The 14,807-nt window shown below is 42.4% G+C and overlaps 1 protein-coding gene across 1 annotated transcript; it reads right to left on the bottom strand.

Annotated features, from left to right (window-relative positions):
• Positions 1-3,881: 3,881 nt before the first annotated feature.
• Positions 3,882-14,589, bottom strand: b3galt2 (UDP-Gal:betaGlcNAc beta 1,3-galactosyltransferase, polypeptide 2). The gene is made up of 2 exons (XM_079350229.1): positions 13,690-14,589; positions 3,882-5,670 (listed from the first exon to the last, which is right to left on the bottom strand). The coding sequence occupies exon 2, from the start codon at positions 5,316-5,318 to the stop codon at positions 3,993-3,995; it is 1,326 nt and encodes a 441-aa protein (XP_079206355.1). The 5' UTR covers positions 5,319-5,670; positions 13,690-14,589; the 3' UTR covers positions 3,882-3,992.
• Between the last annotated feature and the right edge of the window lie 218 nt (positions 14,590-14,807).

The raw sequence follows: 14,807 nt of genomic DNA, 5'->3' as shown, positions 1-14,807 counted from the left end.
TGTCTCTCTACAAAATACCTAATAAAGCTGTTGTTTCTTTGCCGTTGGCTCCAGCATCATATTCTCATTCCTCGCACTGCACAGTTTATCTCAGATGAAAATCTTGATACTCTCTCTCTCTCTCTCCGCTGTCTCTGCCTTGCTTCTGCTTAGCGGCTTAAAATACACCATTGTGTGAACTTTACCCATTTTACAGCTCCCTGAACGGAGTCACTCAGACGTGGAGATGATTAAAACGAAACTGACGGATCTGTAGTGAAGTCTGGGAAAAGTTCATGAGCCCCCGCTCTCCATTAGTTTATTTAGATTGCCTTAATCTGATATGAGCTATTTAAAGTCATAACCCAATTATATATTCTCTTTTTGTTGGTGGCCCTGAGCACTGGGGTGTGGATTTATTTATTGCCTCCAACCAGCCCAGCCTAACACACACACAGAGACACACACACACACACACATATACATAGCTGGCTGAGAGTTCAGTTCCATGTGGAGTAACACTGGCAGCCTTTTGAAAATCATATGCGTTCATTTTTAATTAAAATCTAAACTTGGGTGTTTTTCTGTTTGCAGAATATTTTCTATCCTCTCGGGAAACTGGAGAGTTCAAATGTTTAATTCATTTCTCATCACTCAGCCTTGAGATTGGTTGTCGTTATTGTTTTCTACCTGACCTGAATTTCTTTGAATGTCGTTACTTTTTTCCATTTAAAGGCTAATCCACTTCTCCAAGGTCCACAGAATACAATATTATTAACAATCAGTGGCTGTGTTGTGTTTTCCTGCTTTGTTTCGAGTTCGGTTATTTAGAGGTTCTGAGAAAAGTTTCAGGAGTCGTAGGATCCTTGGGGGTCATACTACAACGCAGTGGCAATTCTAGAGTGTGTCGGGGCGCAAAGGAGAAATTAATTGGGGGCCCCTCCAACCAGTCTTCATCACCATAATGTCTGCCAGTGTCCTGACGCTTACTCCTCTTCCACTTTCTTCCTTTTCCTTAAGTGACTTTTATCGGCAAACTTAAGTTTTCACAGCAGAAATGCATACACTACTACGACCTGACGTCCATGATGCCCCAGCCTCCACGATCAGACTGTGAGAATCCCAAAGAACCCCCAGACACAGAGTTTGTGGAAAAAATGTACCCACCCTGGGGACCAAGGCACCAGCCCTTTCTGGTTTTCAACAGTGTGAAGGTGGTTCACATGTCGCAGATCGCCATGTTGAACACCCAACCTACTCTGGACCAGGTAAAGCTCCATGTCTAGCTGGGGGTTTTTTTCTCCATCAGCGCCATCATCTTTTTCCAATTGTCTTCAATGGGAGCGTTCTCTGCATAAAATGCTTTTTGGAAATGTAATGATATTCCCAATATTTTAACGTCCTACTGATGGTGTCTTGTGCCCACATCCTCTTTCGCTCCGTTTGTGGTCGTTTTCACATGCAGTAAAAAGTGACGGAGCCGTGTTGGTCATACAGCAGCCGGTCGGACGTGCAGAGCTTTTTATTCTCAGCAAACCAACGTTTTACTGCTTGGGAAAAAACACTTCGGGCCTTACAGATTATTCTGTGAAAAACTCAGCCCACTGACCAATCAGAATTTTCATTCTGGAGGGAGAGAGACTAAAAAACACTTTGTCTTCACTGTATGAATGTATTAATGAAGCCAGGGAACTGAGAGACACTCTGGATATGTTGAACTCACTTTCAGGAGATTGTTAAATTCTCGTGCAGTTTCAATCCAGTGACTTAATCTGGTTTTGCTGTTGAAACCTCCGAAATGTCTTTGCCAAGACTTACTTTGATAGTGTTGTAAATTGGTTGCCAGGTAACAGATTTAGTGCAATATCATCAAAAGCAATTGGCTTTGTAAACTTAAGGTCCCTTTTAGCAACACAAGCTTTCACATGACTCCAAGTCCTGTAGGCGTTCAAGAGATATGTTAGATATAAATGAAAAATCTACTTACTTTCTGGTGTCTCGTTTCAGAGTTTTCATTAAGTGGGTACATTGAGTTGGACGCTCTGGCAGGAAGCCATCCTATTTATTGGAAGCCAAAAATGACATTGTGTTTCCTTTAAACTTGAGTTAAATGACATTTTGATTTTTACTTGAACTTCTTTTCCCCTCCATACAGTAACTTTCCCTTTTGTATTTTGCCATGCGTTAAAGTATCTGTGACGCCACATATTGCATAATTGAAAATATATAATTACTTTGTTGCGTATCGTAGGAAGGAATTTGCAAAAATCTTGAAATGAAAATGAAATTCAACTCCTGTTGCAAAATCTGTGAGAGCTGATTGACTGAACCTCAGTGAGACCTGGAACCTTACTGGTGAAAATGTCAACCTTTGCCTCAGGTATCAGGTGAAGGCTCAAACTGGGGGTTCTTTGGGATTCTCAATCCATTGCAAACTTTTTTTTTTTTTTGCGAAAAATCCAATCCTTGGTCAAAAACGGGCCACGCCCACTTTTACGTGCACATTTAAAAGTAGCTTTATGTAATGATTTAAACATCTCAGAAAATGTAATTGCATTTGTCGTCAGGTCCTGTTAATGACTGTGATAAGCCGTTTTGGGCCGCTGTGGCTCAGTGGTAGAGTCGGTTGTCTTTCAAGCAGAAAGTAATTGGTTGAATCCCCAAGCTCCTGCCGTAACATGTCGAAGGGTCATTGGGCCTTCTGCTGTGTCATCAGTGTGTGGTTTGGTGTAAACTGTGATATAAAAAGCGATTTGAGAAGTCGGAGGACTCGAGAAGAGCTACACAAGCTCAAGTCCATTTACCATTCCAATCCAATTATTATTTCCTTGGAGATTAATAACGTAACTCGTATATCTTATCTACTTAATTAGTACACAGAGACATTGATCAACCATCTACAATACTGCTTTTCTCAGGTTTAATCAAAATGGGAAACGGTTTGTCAGTAATTCCTTCAATTAACAACAGTCACTGGGTGTGAACACTCCCCAAGAGGTTTAAGTGTTAAAGTTTTTGGTGTGATTGTTCACTTGATTCAATGCAATTAGAAAAGCCATCGCTGATTGCTCCCATAGAAGCTTTTTTTTTTTTTTTTTTTTTAAACTCATCAATTTAATCTCTTACATCGATTGATCCAAATCTTGAAATCCAAACAATGTTAGCCGAAACTGCAACAACCGTAATATCGATGAACATCCTCACCTTGTATCAGCTGCCCTCGAGGTTCCCAGATAAATCAGACACACAACGGCAGACAGAAATGAATTCAGTACATTTAATTGTTAATTGATTCATTGCACAATTGCTCAAGTGCAGAGTCATACTCAATGTAAAGCTTTAAAAAATACAATCTCAGTCATCTCTGACGTGAATCTGAGTGCTTTCTTGTTGAATCTTTTAAAAATAAAATACAGTATATGACATAAACCTTCTCTTTAAAGTCCTATTCTTTGATATATCTGTAAAGTAAACAACAGGGCAGCATTACTGGTCAACGTCAAAGATACGTTCATTCATATTTAGGTAGTGTAACTTTCCACATAATACATGTGCATTTCCCTTCATCGGTGTAAACACAATTTAATTATTTTTTTTATTTTTATTTTTTAATTTTGTGTAGAGTGCGAAATCATGTCCTACCCTTTAGAAGAGAGCCCTCACATGAAGTGTAGAATACATGACCACTTTCTATTGGCACCTGAATAATCATGAACACTACTTCTTGAGCAGCAGCATTTTTTGTGCATGCTCTATATATCGTACAGACATGTTTCCCAATCTCTCCATAAGAGATAGCTCAACAGGTTTACAATACTTAACATTTTTTTTTTCTCAAATTAAAAAAAATATTTTGGATCATTGACTGTACACAATACCAAAAAACAGTGTGCTTTTTTCCCCCCCCCATATATTGTGTTCAACATGCCCTCCGTTGGTTGTAGTTACAGTGTGCCCAGCTCCCAGTTTTTTTGTTGTTTTTTTTTCGAGGCAGGTGGTCGTCACAGGATACATCAAGGAGGCCTCTCGCCGTGAAACTTTCGGTGTCTGTACCTGCCGTTCTTTTCCTTCGCCAGGTTGATACAGGCATTGTGCTTGTTGGTCTGCAAGTGGTTCCAGAACTTGATGAGTTCGTTGGGGTGGAACTGATGGGATGTGATCAGGTGGCTGTACTTACAACTGGAGTAAGACACCCGCCAGTGGTTGAAGAGGAACTCATTGGGAGGGGGCGCTGGGTCGATTCGCAGCTTGGCCAAGCAGATCCCCACATAAACGTCCTCAAGGTGCAGCCTGCGTATGCTGAGGGAGGCCTGGTAAATCAGCTCGGCCATGTCCCCTGAGAACACATACCCGGTCCCCGAGCAGAAAATCGGGTAGCGCTCGCTTGGGTACAGCTCTGGCGGCATGTACCACTTGCTGTCCTTGTTTCGATTTGGTGCATAGCCCCTCATCAGGTAGCCTGTGAAGTACCTCTGCTTGGGAGGTAGCTCCGGCCTCAGAAGCTTTTGGATGAGATATTCTGTATTGACAAACATGTCGCTGTCAGTCTTCATGACGTAGGTGGCGTGAGGGCAATAAGTGGCCACCCAGTTCATGCCCATCAGGGTTTTGATGGTCAAGTTATAGTAAGTGTCCTGATAGTCCTGTTGGATGATGTCATGGTGAGCACGGCTCTCTTCCTCGATGCTGCTCTGGAGAAATGTGTCCGTGCTCTTTCCTGTGCCAAGAAGGAAAAGGCGAACGAACCCCAGCCCCATTGCTAGGCTCTCATTCCCCCATGTCTGACGGATGGCATTGCGAGCTTCAGCCTGGCCTGGTTCTGCAGCAATGAGAAGGATGAGGAAGGGTGTGCTGTCCCTGCACTTGTAGGGCTCGTTCAAGATGTAGCGGTAAGGCTGAGCACTGAGCCTCCCCCCAACACCCATCTCCTTCTGTAAACTGTTGTTAGTGCTCATGGAGTCCCCAAGCCCCATTACTCCCATCCTGGCTCCTCCTCCTCCCCCTCCTCCTGCTGCCTCCCCTGCCGCCCCATCCGCCTGCTGAGAGCTGAGGTTGAGCAGAGGTTTCGGCGCTACATATCCCGTCTCTCTCCAAAGGCTCCTGAGGGAGCTGCTCTGGTTTGCTTCCCCTTTGGGGCTGCGGAAGCCCCTGATGGTGTAGGCCAGTGGGTTTTCTCTGGGCCCGCTGCGTCCCGGCAGCCAGTCTTGATGGCTGAAAAACAAGAAGAGGGTGAAGAGCAAAGCCAGAGAGAGGAGTCCGGCCACATGTGTCCGAAAGAGCGAACGCTTGATGGTCCAGGTCATCTTGATGGGACAGCAGTGCCGCCGTCTCCACTGCATGGTGCAGATCGGGGTCGCAGGAGGCTGCTGCTGCTGCTGCTGCTCGAGAATGGGCGGCGGCGGCGGTCACATACAGTCACCTCAAACATGTGGTTGCCAACAGTCAGAGGGTTATCTGAGCTGGCAGATTGGCTGGAGTGAGCCTCCTGGCGGAGTCAGGGGAACGTTTGAGCCCCCCAGAGCAGCTTGCAGTCGGGTTAAAAGGGCCCCCGATGGAGCAATGTTACTCTGGGCATGGTGGCGTCTCCCCGGCTCTTCTTTGGCACTGCAGACAAACACGAGTTCATGCTCTTTGTCTTGTCTCCTTCAGGGTATGATAAGGGTCACGTCCTCTGTGTTTGCTCTCTCAAATCTGAAAAGACACAGAGAAAACAGTGTTGGCAGCAGTCTGAAAATCACCACCTTTTAACTGGCACTGAGCCACACGTCAATTGTCTGAGTTACAGATGTTATTTTGATTTCTTCTTCTCGTGGGGACAACTGAGGTTATTTCTCAATGATTTTATTTGTGGTTTGTTTTGACACATTCGGTAATTAAGAATGAATTTCAGCCTGACGCAAAAGCCCCAATTAGCACTTTTTGTAGAAGCTGTTGCCACTAAAATGGCAGTAAATGGTGTTTTTTTGGTAAGCTGACATACAATTTTGAAAAGAGGGAAGCTGAATAAATATGACAGCATTGTCGAACATTTGATTGGACCGGGACATAGAACATAGCAGGCTCTGGGGGGGCGTGGCTCTCTGAGGAGAGAGACAGGAAGAACAAGAGGATTTTATTGAGGGCATGTTGGAGAGAGAAAGGAAATGCACAACCAGATGCTGAGCCTTGATGCTGAGCTACAACACAATACACTTTTTTTTTTTTTTTTTCAAAATAAATCAACCTCACTGTAAACATAACTCACTGAAATGGGCCACAATGACAGGAAATAAGACCATTCTCTCGATCAACAAAAACTCCTCTTGCAGTTGAGACCTAAAAATATTGTCGAATAGAAAATACTCTGTTCTTCGTGGAAGCGATGAGCTGTCTGGTGCTGGGCATGGGGAGATGGTGGATGCCTCTTGCATGTCATTATTCAGCTTAATGCCTGGGGCACAAGTATAAATTGCAGGTTTGCTCAACGTGGTGCCGACTAACGCTACTCTAAGCTGTTTGGGCGAGCGAGTGTCATCAGCCCCCCACTGTGCGTCGAAAGCCAGGGAGGAGATGCATCTGTCAAAATGAGTTTTCAGGGTCCAGCAGGTAGTGGTGCCGAAGCCTGAGCGAGCCTGAGGCGATAAGAGCCTTCACCTGCTATTCACCTTCCACCCTCAGCTTATCAACGCTTCTCTACTGCTCCATCTTTTATCACAAGCAGGAATACAAGCAGCACATACACGGATGCACGCACATGATGCACAAACACGCAGCACTGCTGACAAAATGTGACGGGATTGGTTGCATCTGTTGCCCCAGAGGGAGATGTGTCCAGAGGGAGACGCAGAGAAAGATCACGTATGCACACGTTCATGCTCTGTTCTCTGCATACCGTCAGCTTGCACAAGCACAACAATTTACTGTGAAACGCCTTCAATCATACACACACCACGTAGCTCACACAGTGTGTGTTTGTGTGTGCAGAGACCCACTACCTTAACATCTAACGCAGGGCTGACTTAATGATACACAAAACAAAAATATTGCACACATAACTCTTGTGTATCAACTCAGAGGAAAGATACATGTGCACCGTCCGTTTGCCTGCTTTTTGAATAATTTGCAGACACTGAACAAGAGCGTTGTTTATTGCGATGCCGCACGTCTGTCGAGTGAGTCATTCCGATTTTCTAAACTTCCAATTTTCATTTCCAGCTATGTTTGCACATTCATCATGACAACTGGCAAGGAACACGATAACCTTTTCAAGGGAGTGTGCTTACCCAGCGCAAGCAATTACAGGGGAATGAGAGGGGCCAGGGCCAGCTTTGTTTTAAAGGTTAACATACTTTACATCGAAGCATATCCGGCGCTTGAGAGAGTTCTGCTGTCAACTAAATGAACATCTAGTTACGTGAGTTTCTGATGAAGTGTGCACGCTCAGAAGGGCAAATAAATACACACAAACACAAATGTATTAGACGCCCACACACGCTCACATCCACCCACACACACACGCACACAAACACTCGCATGGAGATGACCATGTGCGTTCCAGAGTGGCTTTGTTTTGCTTTTTTTTTTTTTTTTGTCGCAAATGCCAGTTCTCTCTCAGAGTCAGACCTGACTTTTACCTCTTAACAGTTCCATTAGATGTGCCCACACCTCTCCTCATTTATTCATTTTCTTCCCTCCAATCAATGTTCAACTTCTATGCAAGCCAATTAGTTACACTAGCACTAATTAAAGCCCCAGCGAGTCTGCAGCGGTCAATAATCTTAACGCAGGCTGGGGAAGCGACACAGTGACATACTAGACATATATAATAGCGTTTTCTCTCTCACCACATAGTTACCTGTCTTAGTGAGAAAAAGAGAGAGAGAGAGAGAGAGAGAGAGAGATCTGAACATCGTTGTTCTTATATGCTTCTTTTGTTTCCATGCCTACAGTAAAGGGACCTTGCCCGTTTTTACCTTCACAATGTGCGTAGCCTAATGCATGCGAAACAAGCTTTGCTCACGTCAATGAGTATACGACCTTCACTCAGTAAAACAGTTCACTTTGCGATGGTGACACATTTTCATCAAGGTAAAAAAAAAAAATCATCTGTAAGGCTTTTAAGAGTGGCTGTTAGAGGTTAAAAACATGCTTTACTGAAATAGGCTTGACTGATTATGTGGCTGAGTGACGCTCCCGTTCCACCTAATAACACTGCCAACAATGTAAAATCCTCTTTCAGTCGCCACATCAACGAGTTCCCTTCACCTTAAAGTGAAGTAAAAGAAAAAATGTCTCCATGGGAGTTGAGATTTCTTGAAATGTTCTTTGATGAAAGAGAAATGAAAGAAGACAACTGTACCTAAAGAAATCATGGTCCGCTGTGGCTGAAACAGCGTTTGCTTCACGGGCTGCAGCTCACTTTAATTTTCATCACAGACTCACCTCGCAAATTTGTGACTATGAAAAGGATGATTTGTCTTTTAAGTGCTGTAATATCGTCAAGGCAGTTCAAGTTGACTAATAATACGGATGTGGTCCAATAAATGATATGGCCCAAAGCTATGGAACTAGAACATCGATATTATGGCTGCCTTGTATTCTTCTACACATTACAGGTTTTAAGTGTATTTACCTGCTGAAGGTAAAAGTTGGTGTCAGTTTTAAAGATAAAGATGAACTTAGTAATGATGTAAAATCTGGTGAAAGGATGTAGAAGGAAGCGTATGTACACATGCACATCCATTACGACCTTACACTGCCAACTACTGGCCAGTGTTATATGACGTTTTGCAGATCAGTGTGCATGGAGGTTATTATCAAAATGTCGGGGCATGAAAGAAACTCCACCATGACCAACCACTTCAGCGACTTATCCATTAAACTTTAAATTATATTAGACCAATAACTTTCTTATTATACCTAAAGAAATCATTCTGTTGAATAATACTACATCCAACCTAAAGCCAGGTAGATCTGAATCAGACTACTTCTCTCAATGTTTTTATGTAAGCCAGGCACTTAGCTGGCTGCTGAAGTGAGAGATATTTACCTTTTTTTTTTTTTTTAAAGCATCAGTGTCTGTTGTACATCCAAGTGTTTCCTGAGAAATGTAAACTATTTGTGTCCTACTTTAAAGAGGCCTTCGATTTTTTTGCTTACCATAAGAGCTGCATGTTGAGGGCTTCGCAATCTGTCACAAAGGTTTGTCTGTTTATTGCTTCATAAATCTGGACAGTAATTCACGGGGAATGGTGCATACAGTTTTGTTGCTTTAAAGGAACTGATTTAAAAGTCTTTTTAGATTCAAGTATTGGGCAGAAAAAAAAAAAGAAACTTGAACATAAGTCTCAAGAAACATATTGTGTTAAAGACCACATTATCTTCTATCGCTCGCTCTCTCTGGGACCGCTCTTCATATAGCTGTCTTATAGCTTACGTTAGCAAGAAACTAAATCTAAATTCTGCCCATGTGGCTTGGCCTGCACAGCAGAGTCTGAAGAATTTCATATCTGCCTTTGTTCTCTCGAGGTCACGCTGGGCTTATCTTAAAAAGGATCTTCTAGAGAATTCAGTCCGAGGCTTTGTTCTGAGCAGTCACTTGAAAGTAGAGATGGTGGGTGAGTCCAGCGCTCTCCCCTTTTGAGCTGCTGCAGTCTCATCTTAATCCCTCCTTGTCCTGGTCACTTTCCTCTCCCTTGTACGTCTAGTCTCTCCCTCGGTAATCTGTCATTTTCTGACTCTTGATTTTCCATCTGATTGCAGTGAAGGGTTCACAAACACTGCCAAGAAAACAAGTGAAAGAGAGAGGAAGTGGTGTTGGTGTCGTTGCTCTCCCTCTCCCCACGACTTTCACTGTCAGTCTGATCCAATGGAGTTATTTGACAAGCTCATAGTCACGATTTGTTTTCTCAGCCAAATCTAAATATGGGGCTCAACTCAATAATAAAAGAAACTCCCAGTGATTAAGTGGGTGTAACACAATCTGTATTCAAAAGAGGAAAGAAGTATTGTAAACATTATCTGTTAGCCAAAGAGAATTATTTCTTCCATCACAAAAAAACAACTCTTTTTTGGTTTTGTTATTCGTGGGACTTTTTGTCTCTATTTTATTGGACAGCTGAAGAGAGACAGGAAATGTTGGGAGAAGCAAGTGGGGGGGGGGGGGGAGACGAGCCACAGCAAAGGGCAGATGTCAAATTCAAACAATATCTCAATAATGGTAGCAAACAAATAATTCTCCATCTTTCTTTGTAACTATTTTTCCTTCAGCTAATTTTTTTTTTTTCCCTTAGCGCTGTGTCTATTCGTGTATGTGTCCATGTACCAACCATGTAAGCTGTGACTACCATTTCCCCCTCAGGGACAACAAAGTAATATATGTTTTCCATTACTTTAAGCTATGTGTTCAACCATTTCACCATCACCTTACTGTGTCTGTAACTATTCAACTGTTTTGCTTTCAAAACTTGGAAATCCAACGTTAGCTAACTATTAACATAGTATTTTACTTTTTAACATTAGCTACTAGACAACCTTTTTAACAGTTTTTTTTAGTGAACGACTTTCCATTTTTCACTTTAGCTGAACGTCTTGCAATAACTTTAAAGTTACTATGCAACCGTTTTATCACGGGCTTACCATTTAGCCACTAGGCTACGTCTCTATTCAGATAGCTTCTCTAACATTAGCTAAGAACAGTATATTCCCATTTTACAATAACATCACAACCCTTTTAATAATTTAATCTAACTGTTTAAGCATTTAACCATGGGCTTGTGATTCATCCAGGCCCACTTCAATATAGGTTTTCAGCTAATTTTGCTTAAAGTTAACGTTTCTATCAATTTCTTTGAGCTAGCTTATCTAGCATTTTAATTTTAAAGGAACTTATCAGTTACTTTAAAGAGGACATATATGTCTTTCTAAATAAAACATATGTGCTGCGCTTTGGTACAAATATAGCATGAATCAAGCACCAGAGGAGGTTTGTGACCCTGTAGAAACCAGCTTTCTTAGAATGCTCTGTTTTGGTATGTGTCTCTTTAAATGCTTTGAGACCCCCCCCCCCCTTTTTTTTTTTACCAGAATCCCACTGTGATGTCACAAGTAGAGCAAGTTTCAAATGGGGCATTTTCTATGTGTTTTAAGACTTGTGCAGTACACAAACAAAGGACTGGATGGGTTTATTTCAAATGTTGTGGGTCAGTAGACACTCAGGTGACCCAAATATATGTTCAGAAACACTGTCAAAGTGGATTTGTCATATGTCCTCTTTAAGTCAACTTTTCTGTCCTTTTCTTGACTTTTAAATAAATCAATGATTACTCTTACATTTAATGCTAAACCTAAGTTTTGGCAGTTGGGCTACTTTTGATCATTTTTAAACTTTAATGAGGGTTAGGGTTGAATGCCTGTTTCAAATCTTTACCAAGCTGATTTGATAAGCTATTTATTTCTTTTAGAACTAATTAATCAAACATTTGAGTTAATTACTCACTTATGTACTTTCATAATGCTGTCTAAATTGTAATCAAGTGGTGGTCAGGTGTTCAAGTTTAACGGATGCATTTTTAATGACATTTTGATTTTGCCTCCATGAACCCTGCATAAGTACCAAAGGAGGCTGGATGGGGGGGTATGCATGGATTGTAATACATACAGAATACATTTTTAATCAATAGGGATTTGCCACAGTGTGCCTTTTAGTTGTATACTTTAATTAATTTTATCACTCACTGCTGTTTAGTCATGTATAATAGTGTGGTTAGACAATGCCTTGATCTAACACTGGACTTTAGGGCACAAGACAAATACAAATTTAGCTCATTTAATTTGTGGTACTTCATGCATTTAATGTAAATTTTAAACAATCGACAGAAACAAGTACGTCCCCTCTGTCTCTTTGAATAATTCACTGATATGTGTGTCTTCGGTTTTCACAAGAGGAAAGCTTCTGTCCAAAAACGAGTCCAAGTTAAAACTGTAAAAAATTGTTTTGGGGTATCTGAGTGACCGAGTGCATCTCTGACTCAACTAGGATAGGACCGCTGGGAGAGGGAGGGCCGCGGCCTGGCTAAGTCTTGCAGAGCAGATGAGTGACACGGCCAGCAGCTGTGTTCCTTCATTGCTACAGGAGGGTCAGATCTGGGCCATCTGATCCATAAAGGGTCAGTACGCTCAATTTACAAATACAAGAAACATATTTTCTCACTTTGCTCGAGAGCTGTCTTCAGTAGTACCTCACCTTGCAGAGAGGTGCTCGTTTATGACCGTCTCTGAGACCATTTTCCATTAAAGACTTCAAAACTAGAAGTCCAACAATCCTATTGTTGATCAAATGAATTATCTGCAACTCATTTGATCTTGGTGAAGGTGACTTTTCAAGAAAAAATCTGCTCTAAGGAGACAAGAGGCTAAATGGAATAACTTCTGGCTTTTGATAGAAAAAGATCAGTTGGAACGAAACTAAGATTGCTTGTTTGTAGTTTTCTAACATTTTGCAGACCAGAAAATATATTGTTGTTTTCTTTAAAAAAAACAGAATAAATATTACCATAAACACATCACTACACTGTAACATGACACTTCTCTGTGCATGGAAAATGTGTTGGGGAAAGAAATTACTCCGAAAGCTGAGAAAATGTTTTTTTTATGCGCTTTGCGTAAACACAGGAGTGAGAGCCAAACAATGGGGACATACAGTGCAACATTTAGCGTCATTTGTCCTCATAAGAAGGCTGATTTGAGCAGCCTCTCGAAAACTTAAAATACAAGACACCTCCGGGAAATAAAGCTTTGGCAGCTCAGCACCTCTACAGCTGTTGTAAATATTATATGACAGTTATTTCCTTGCATCTCCTTCCGTGATATCAAACCTTTCTTACTGTGCTGCTGCCAACTTTTACAGCTGATTCTAAAACTTGAATTATTTCCTTTAAGTCTGTCAATAAAGCCTCTTCTCTTCCACTCTTATGCGGGGGTATCACTTTGCACCACAGCAATAAATTATGAGGTGGTTTGAAAATTAGACCTTATTAAATTTTCATAGTCCAGTGGGCAAAGTGAATACCCAGATGGTGAGCTTTTTCTATGTTTTTTTTTTTTTTTTTTTTTAAATGTCCATCTCAGCAGTTAGCAGATATCCCTGAGCATGCACGGACTTCAGTGCCAAATAGTTCAAGCAGCTGAACGTGATGAAGTGGATAAAAAGCGCTGTTAATTGAACTGGATCAATGGGACCTCCCTGGACTGGCTTCTTGGCAGGTCTAAGGAGGGGTTTCCTAAACCTGAAGAAATGAATACAGTTCAGATAGCTGGTCCCCTTTTTTTTTGAAGACAGTAATTGTAGCTTCAGGAAACCGCAGACATGAGAAGAAAATTGACTTTACGGTGGCTGGGAGGAATTTAAGCAACATTCATCCCTAAAAGGAGTAAAGTGAAAGGAAAATCAAAGTATTTCATTTTCAAGTGGTACACCTGCCTGAGTGGCCCTAAGGTGTCACTGCAACGTTTAAAGAAGCCACTGGGGGTCCCAAAAAGTGCCCGATGGAGGAGCAGATACAGGATGTAGGGAGGAAGAGGAATGGGATTGATTGATGGATGGATTGGTACTATAGTCAAGGCGGCAGAGAAGGGTGCTTGTCTGGATGTAATGGAGGGGAGAGGAGGGCGGGGAAGGCTAAATGAATAATGAGGATGTGGAGGACTGATGAGACGTGCAGTGCTGCGTACCTCCTCCTCCTCATGCTGCTCCTGCTGCTGCTGCGGCTGCTGACAGGGCTGCGGTCGGCTGACGGAATGTGAGGACCCCGGTGCCTTCACTCGCCATCACCGCCTCCTTTGACTGGAAACAATCTGTCCTTTTAATGCCTCTCCTTCTCCTCCTCCTCCTCCTTCTCCCCCCTCCTCTAATCACAGTGACACCTTGGATGTGTTACGTCCCCACTCGTCCTCATCCCCACAGACTCAACAAACCTGCAGGTTTTTGTGGTTCTCCTCCTCCTGCAGCGTCTCCTCCTTGTGTCCGTCACTACTTGTTTAACATTTTTTCCTTCACCTCCCTTATTTTTTTTTTTTGCTCTTGTCCTGGTGTTTTTTTTCCCGCTTCCAGATGTGTTATCTCCTGCAAAGAAAAAAAAAAACAGCACAGCATCCAGACTCGTTTATCCGCTGGAAGGAGGAGAGGAGCAGCGGAGGGAAGGCAGCAGGAGTGCGGCTGCTCCCCGTACGATGCTCCGCTGGGTGATGTGCAGCAGCGTACAAAGAGGGGAAAAAACAAAATAACAAAAATATATCCTTTCCCACCTTTAAGTCAAATCACTGCCAAAACATGTTGCCCGAGTCCTGAAAGCAAAACAAAAACAACTAGTGTTCTCTCTTCCCCTTTACGCTGCTGTTTGTCTGTCCTTCTCTTTCTTGTTTTTCTTTCTCCTCCGCTCCGTCTTGGACCGACCCCCTCTTGGTTCTCTCAGCCGGGCAAGGCAGTCGCTGGCCCGGACAGACTGGCTGTCAGACAACGCTACACTGACGGAACTCTACCACGTCACTGCATTATTAGCGGAGCATCTCACGTGACCAAGTTAGACGCTCGTGTTGCGTTCATTGGATGTGGGTAAAAAAAAAAAAAAATCCTTTCGTCAACACACTACACACACGCACACACTTAGTCTACAAACACACTGACAAAAACACGCCCCAGCAGAAAATGTGTTGCCACACATATAGTTATAATTAAAGCAGGCTAAAGGAACAGCCCGCATATTGTTGTCAGGCTACAATTAAGTTTCTTGTGTTCGACACAATATAGAGGAACAGCAATTTAAATTCGTACTGAAGCGTAAATAAACTGT

The sequence above is a fragment of the Symphodus melops genome (genome assembly GCF_947650265.1).
Source record: "Symphodus melops genome assembly, chromosome: 8".
Taxonomy (NCBI): Eukaryota; Metazoa; Chordata; class Actinopteri; order Labriformes; family Labridae; genus Symphodus; species Symphodus melops.
This window is presented reverse-complemented; position numbering and strand designations above follow the sequence as displayed.

Coding starts and splice junctions, on each gene's coding strand:
- b3galt2 (XM_079350229.1), bottom strand. CDS start 5,318: ATGCAGTGGAGACGGCGGCACTGCTGTCCCATCAAGATGACCTGGACC.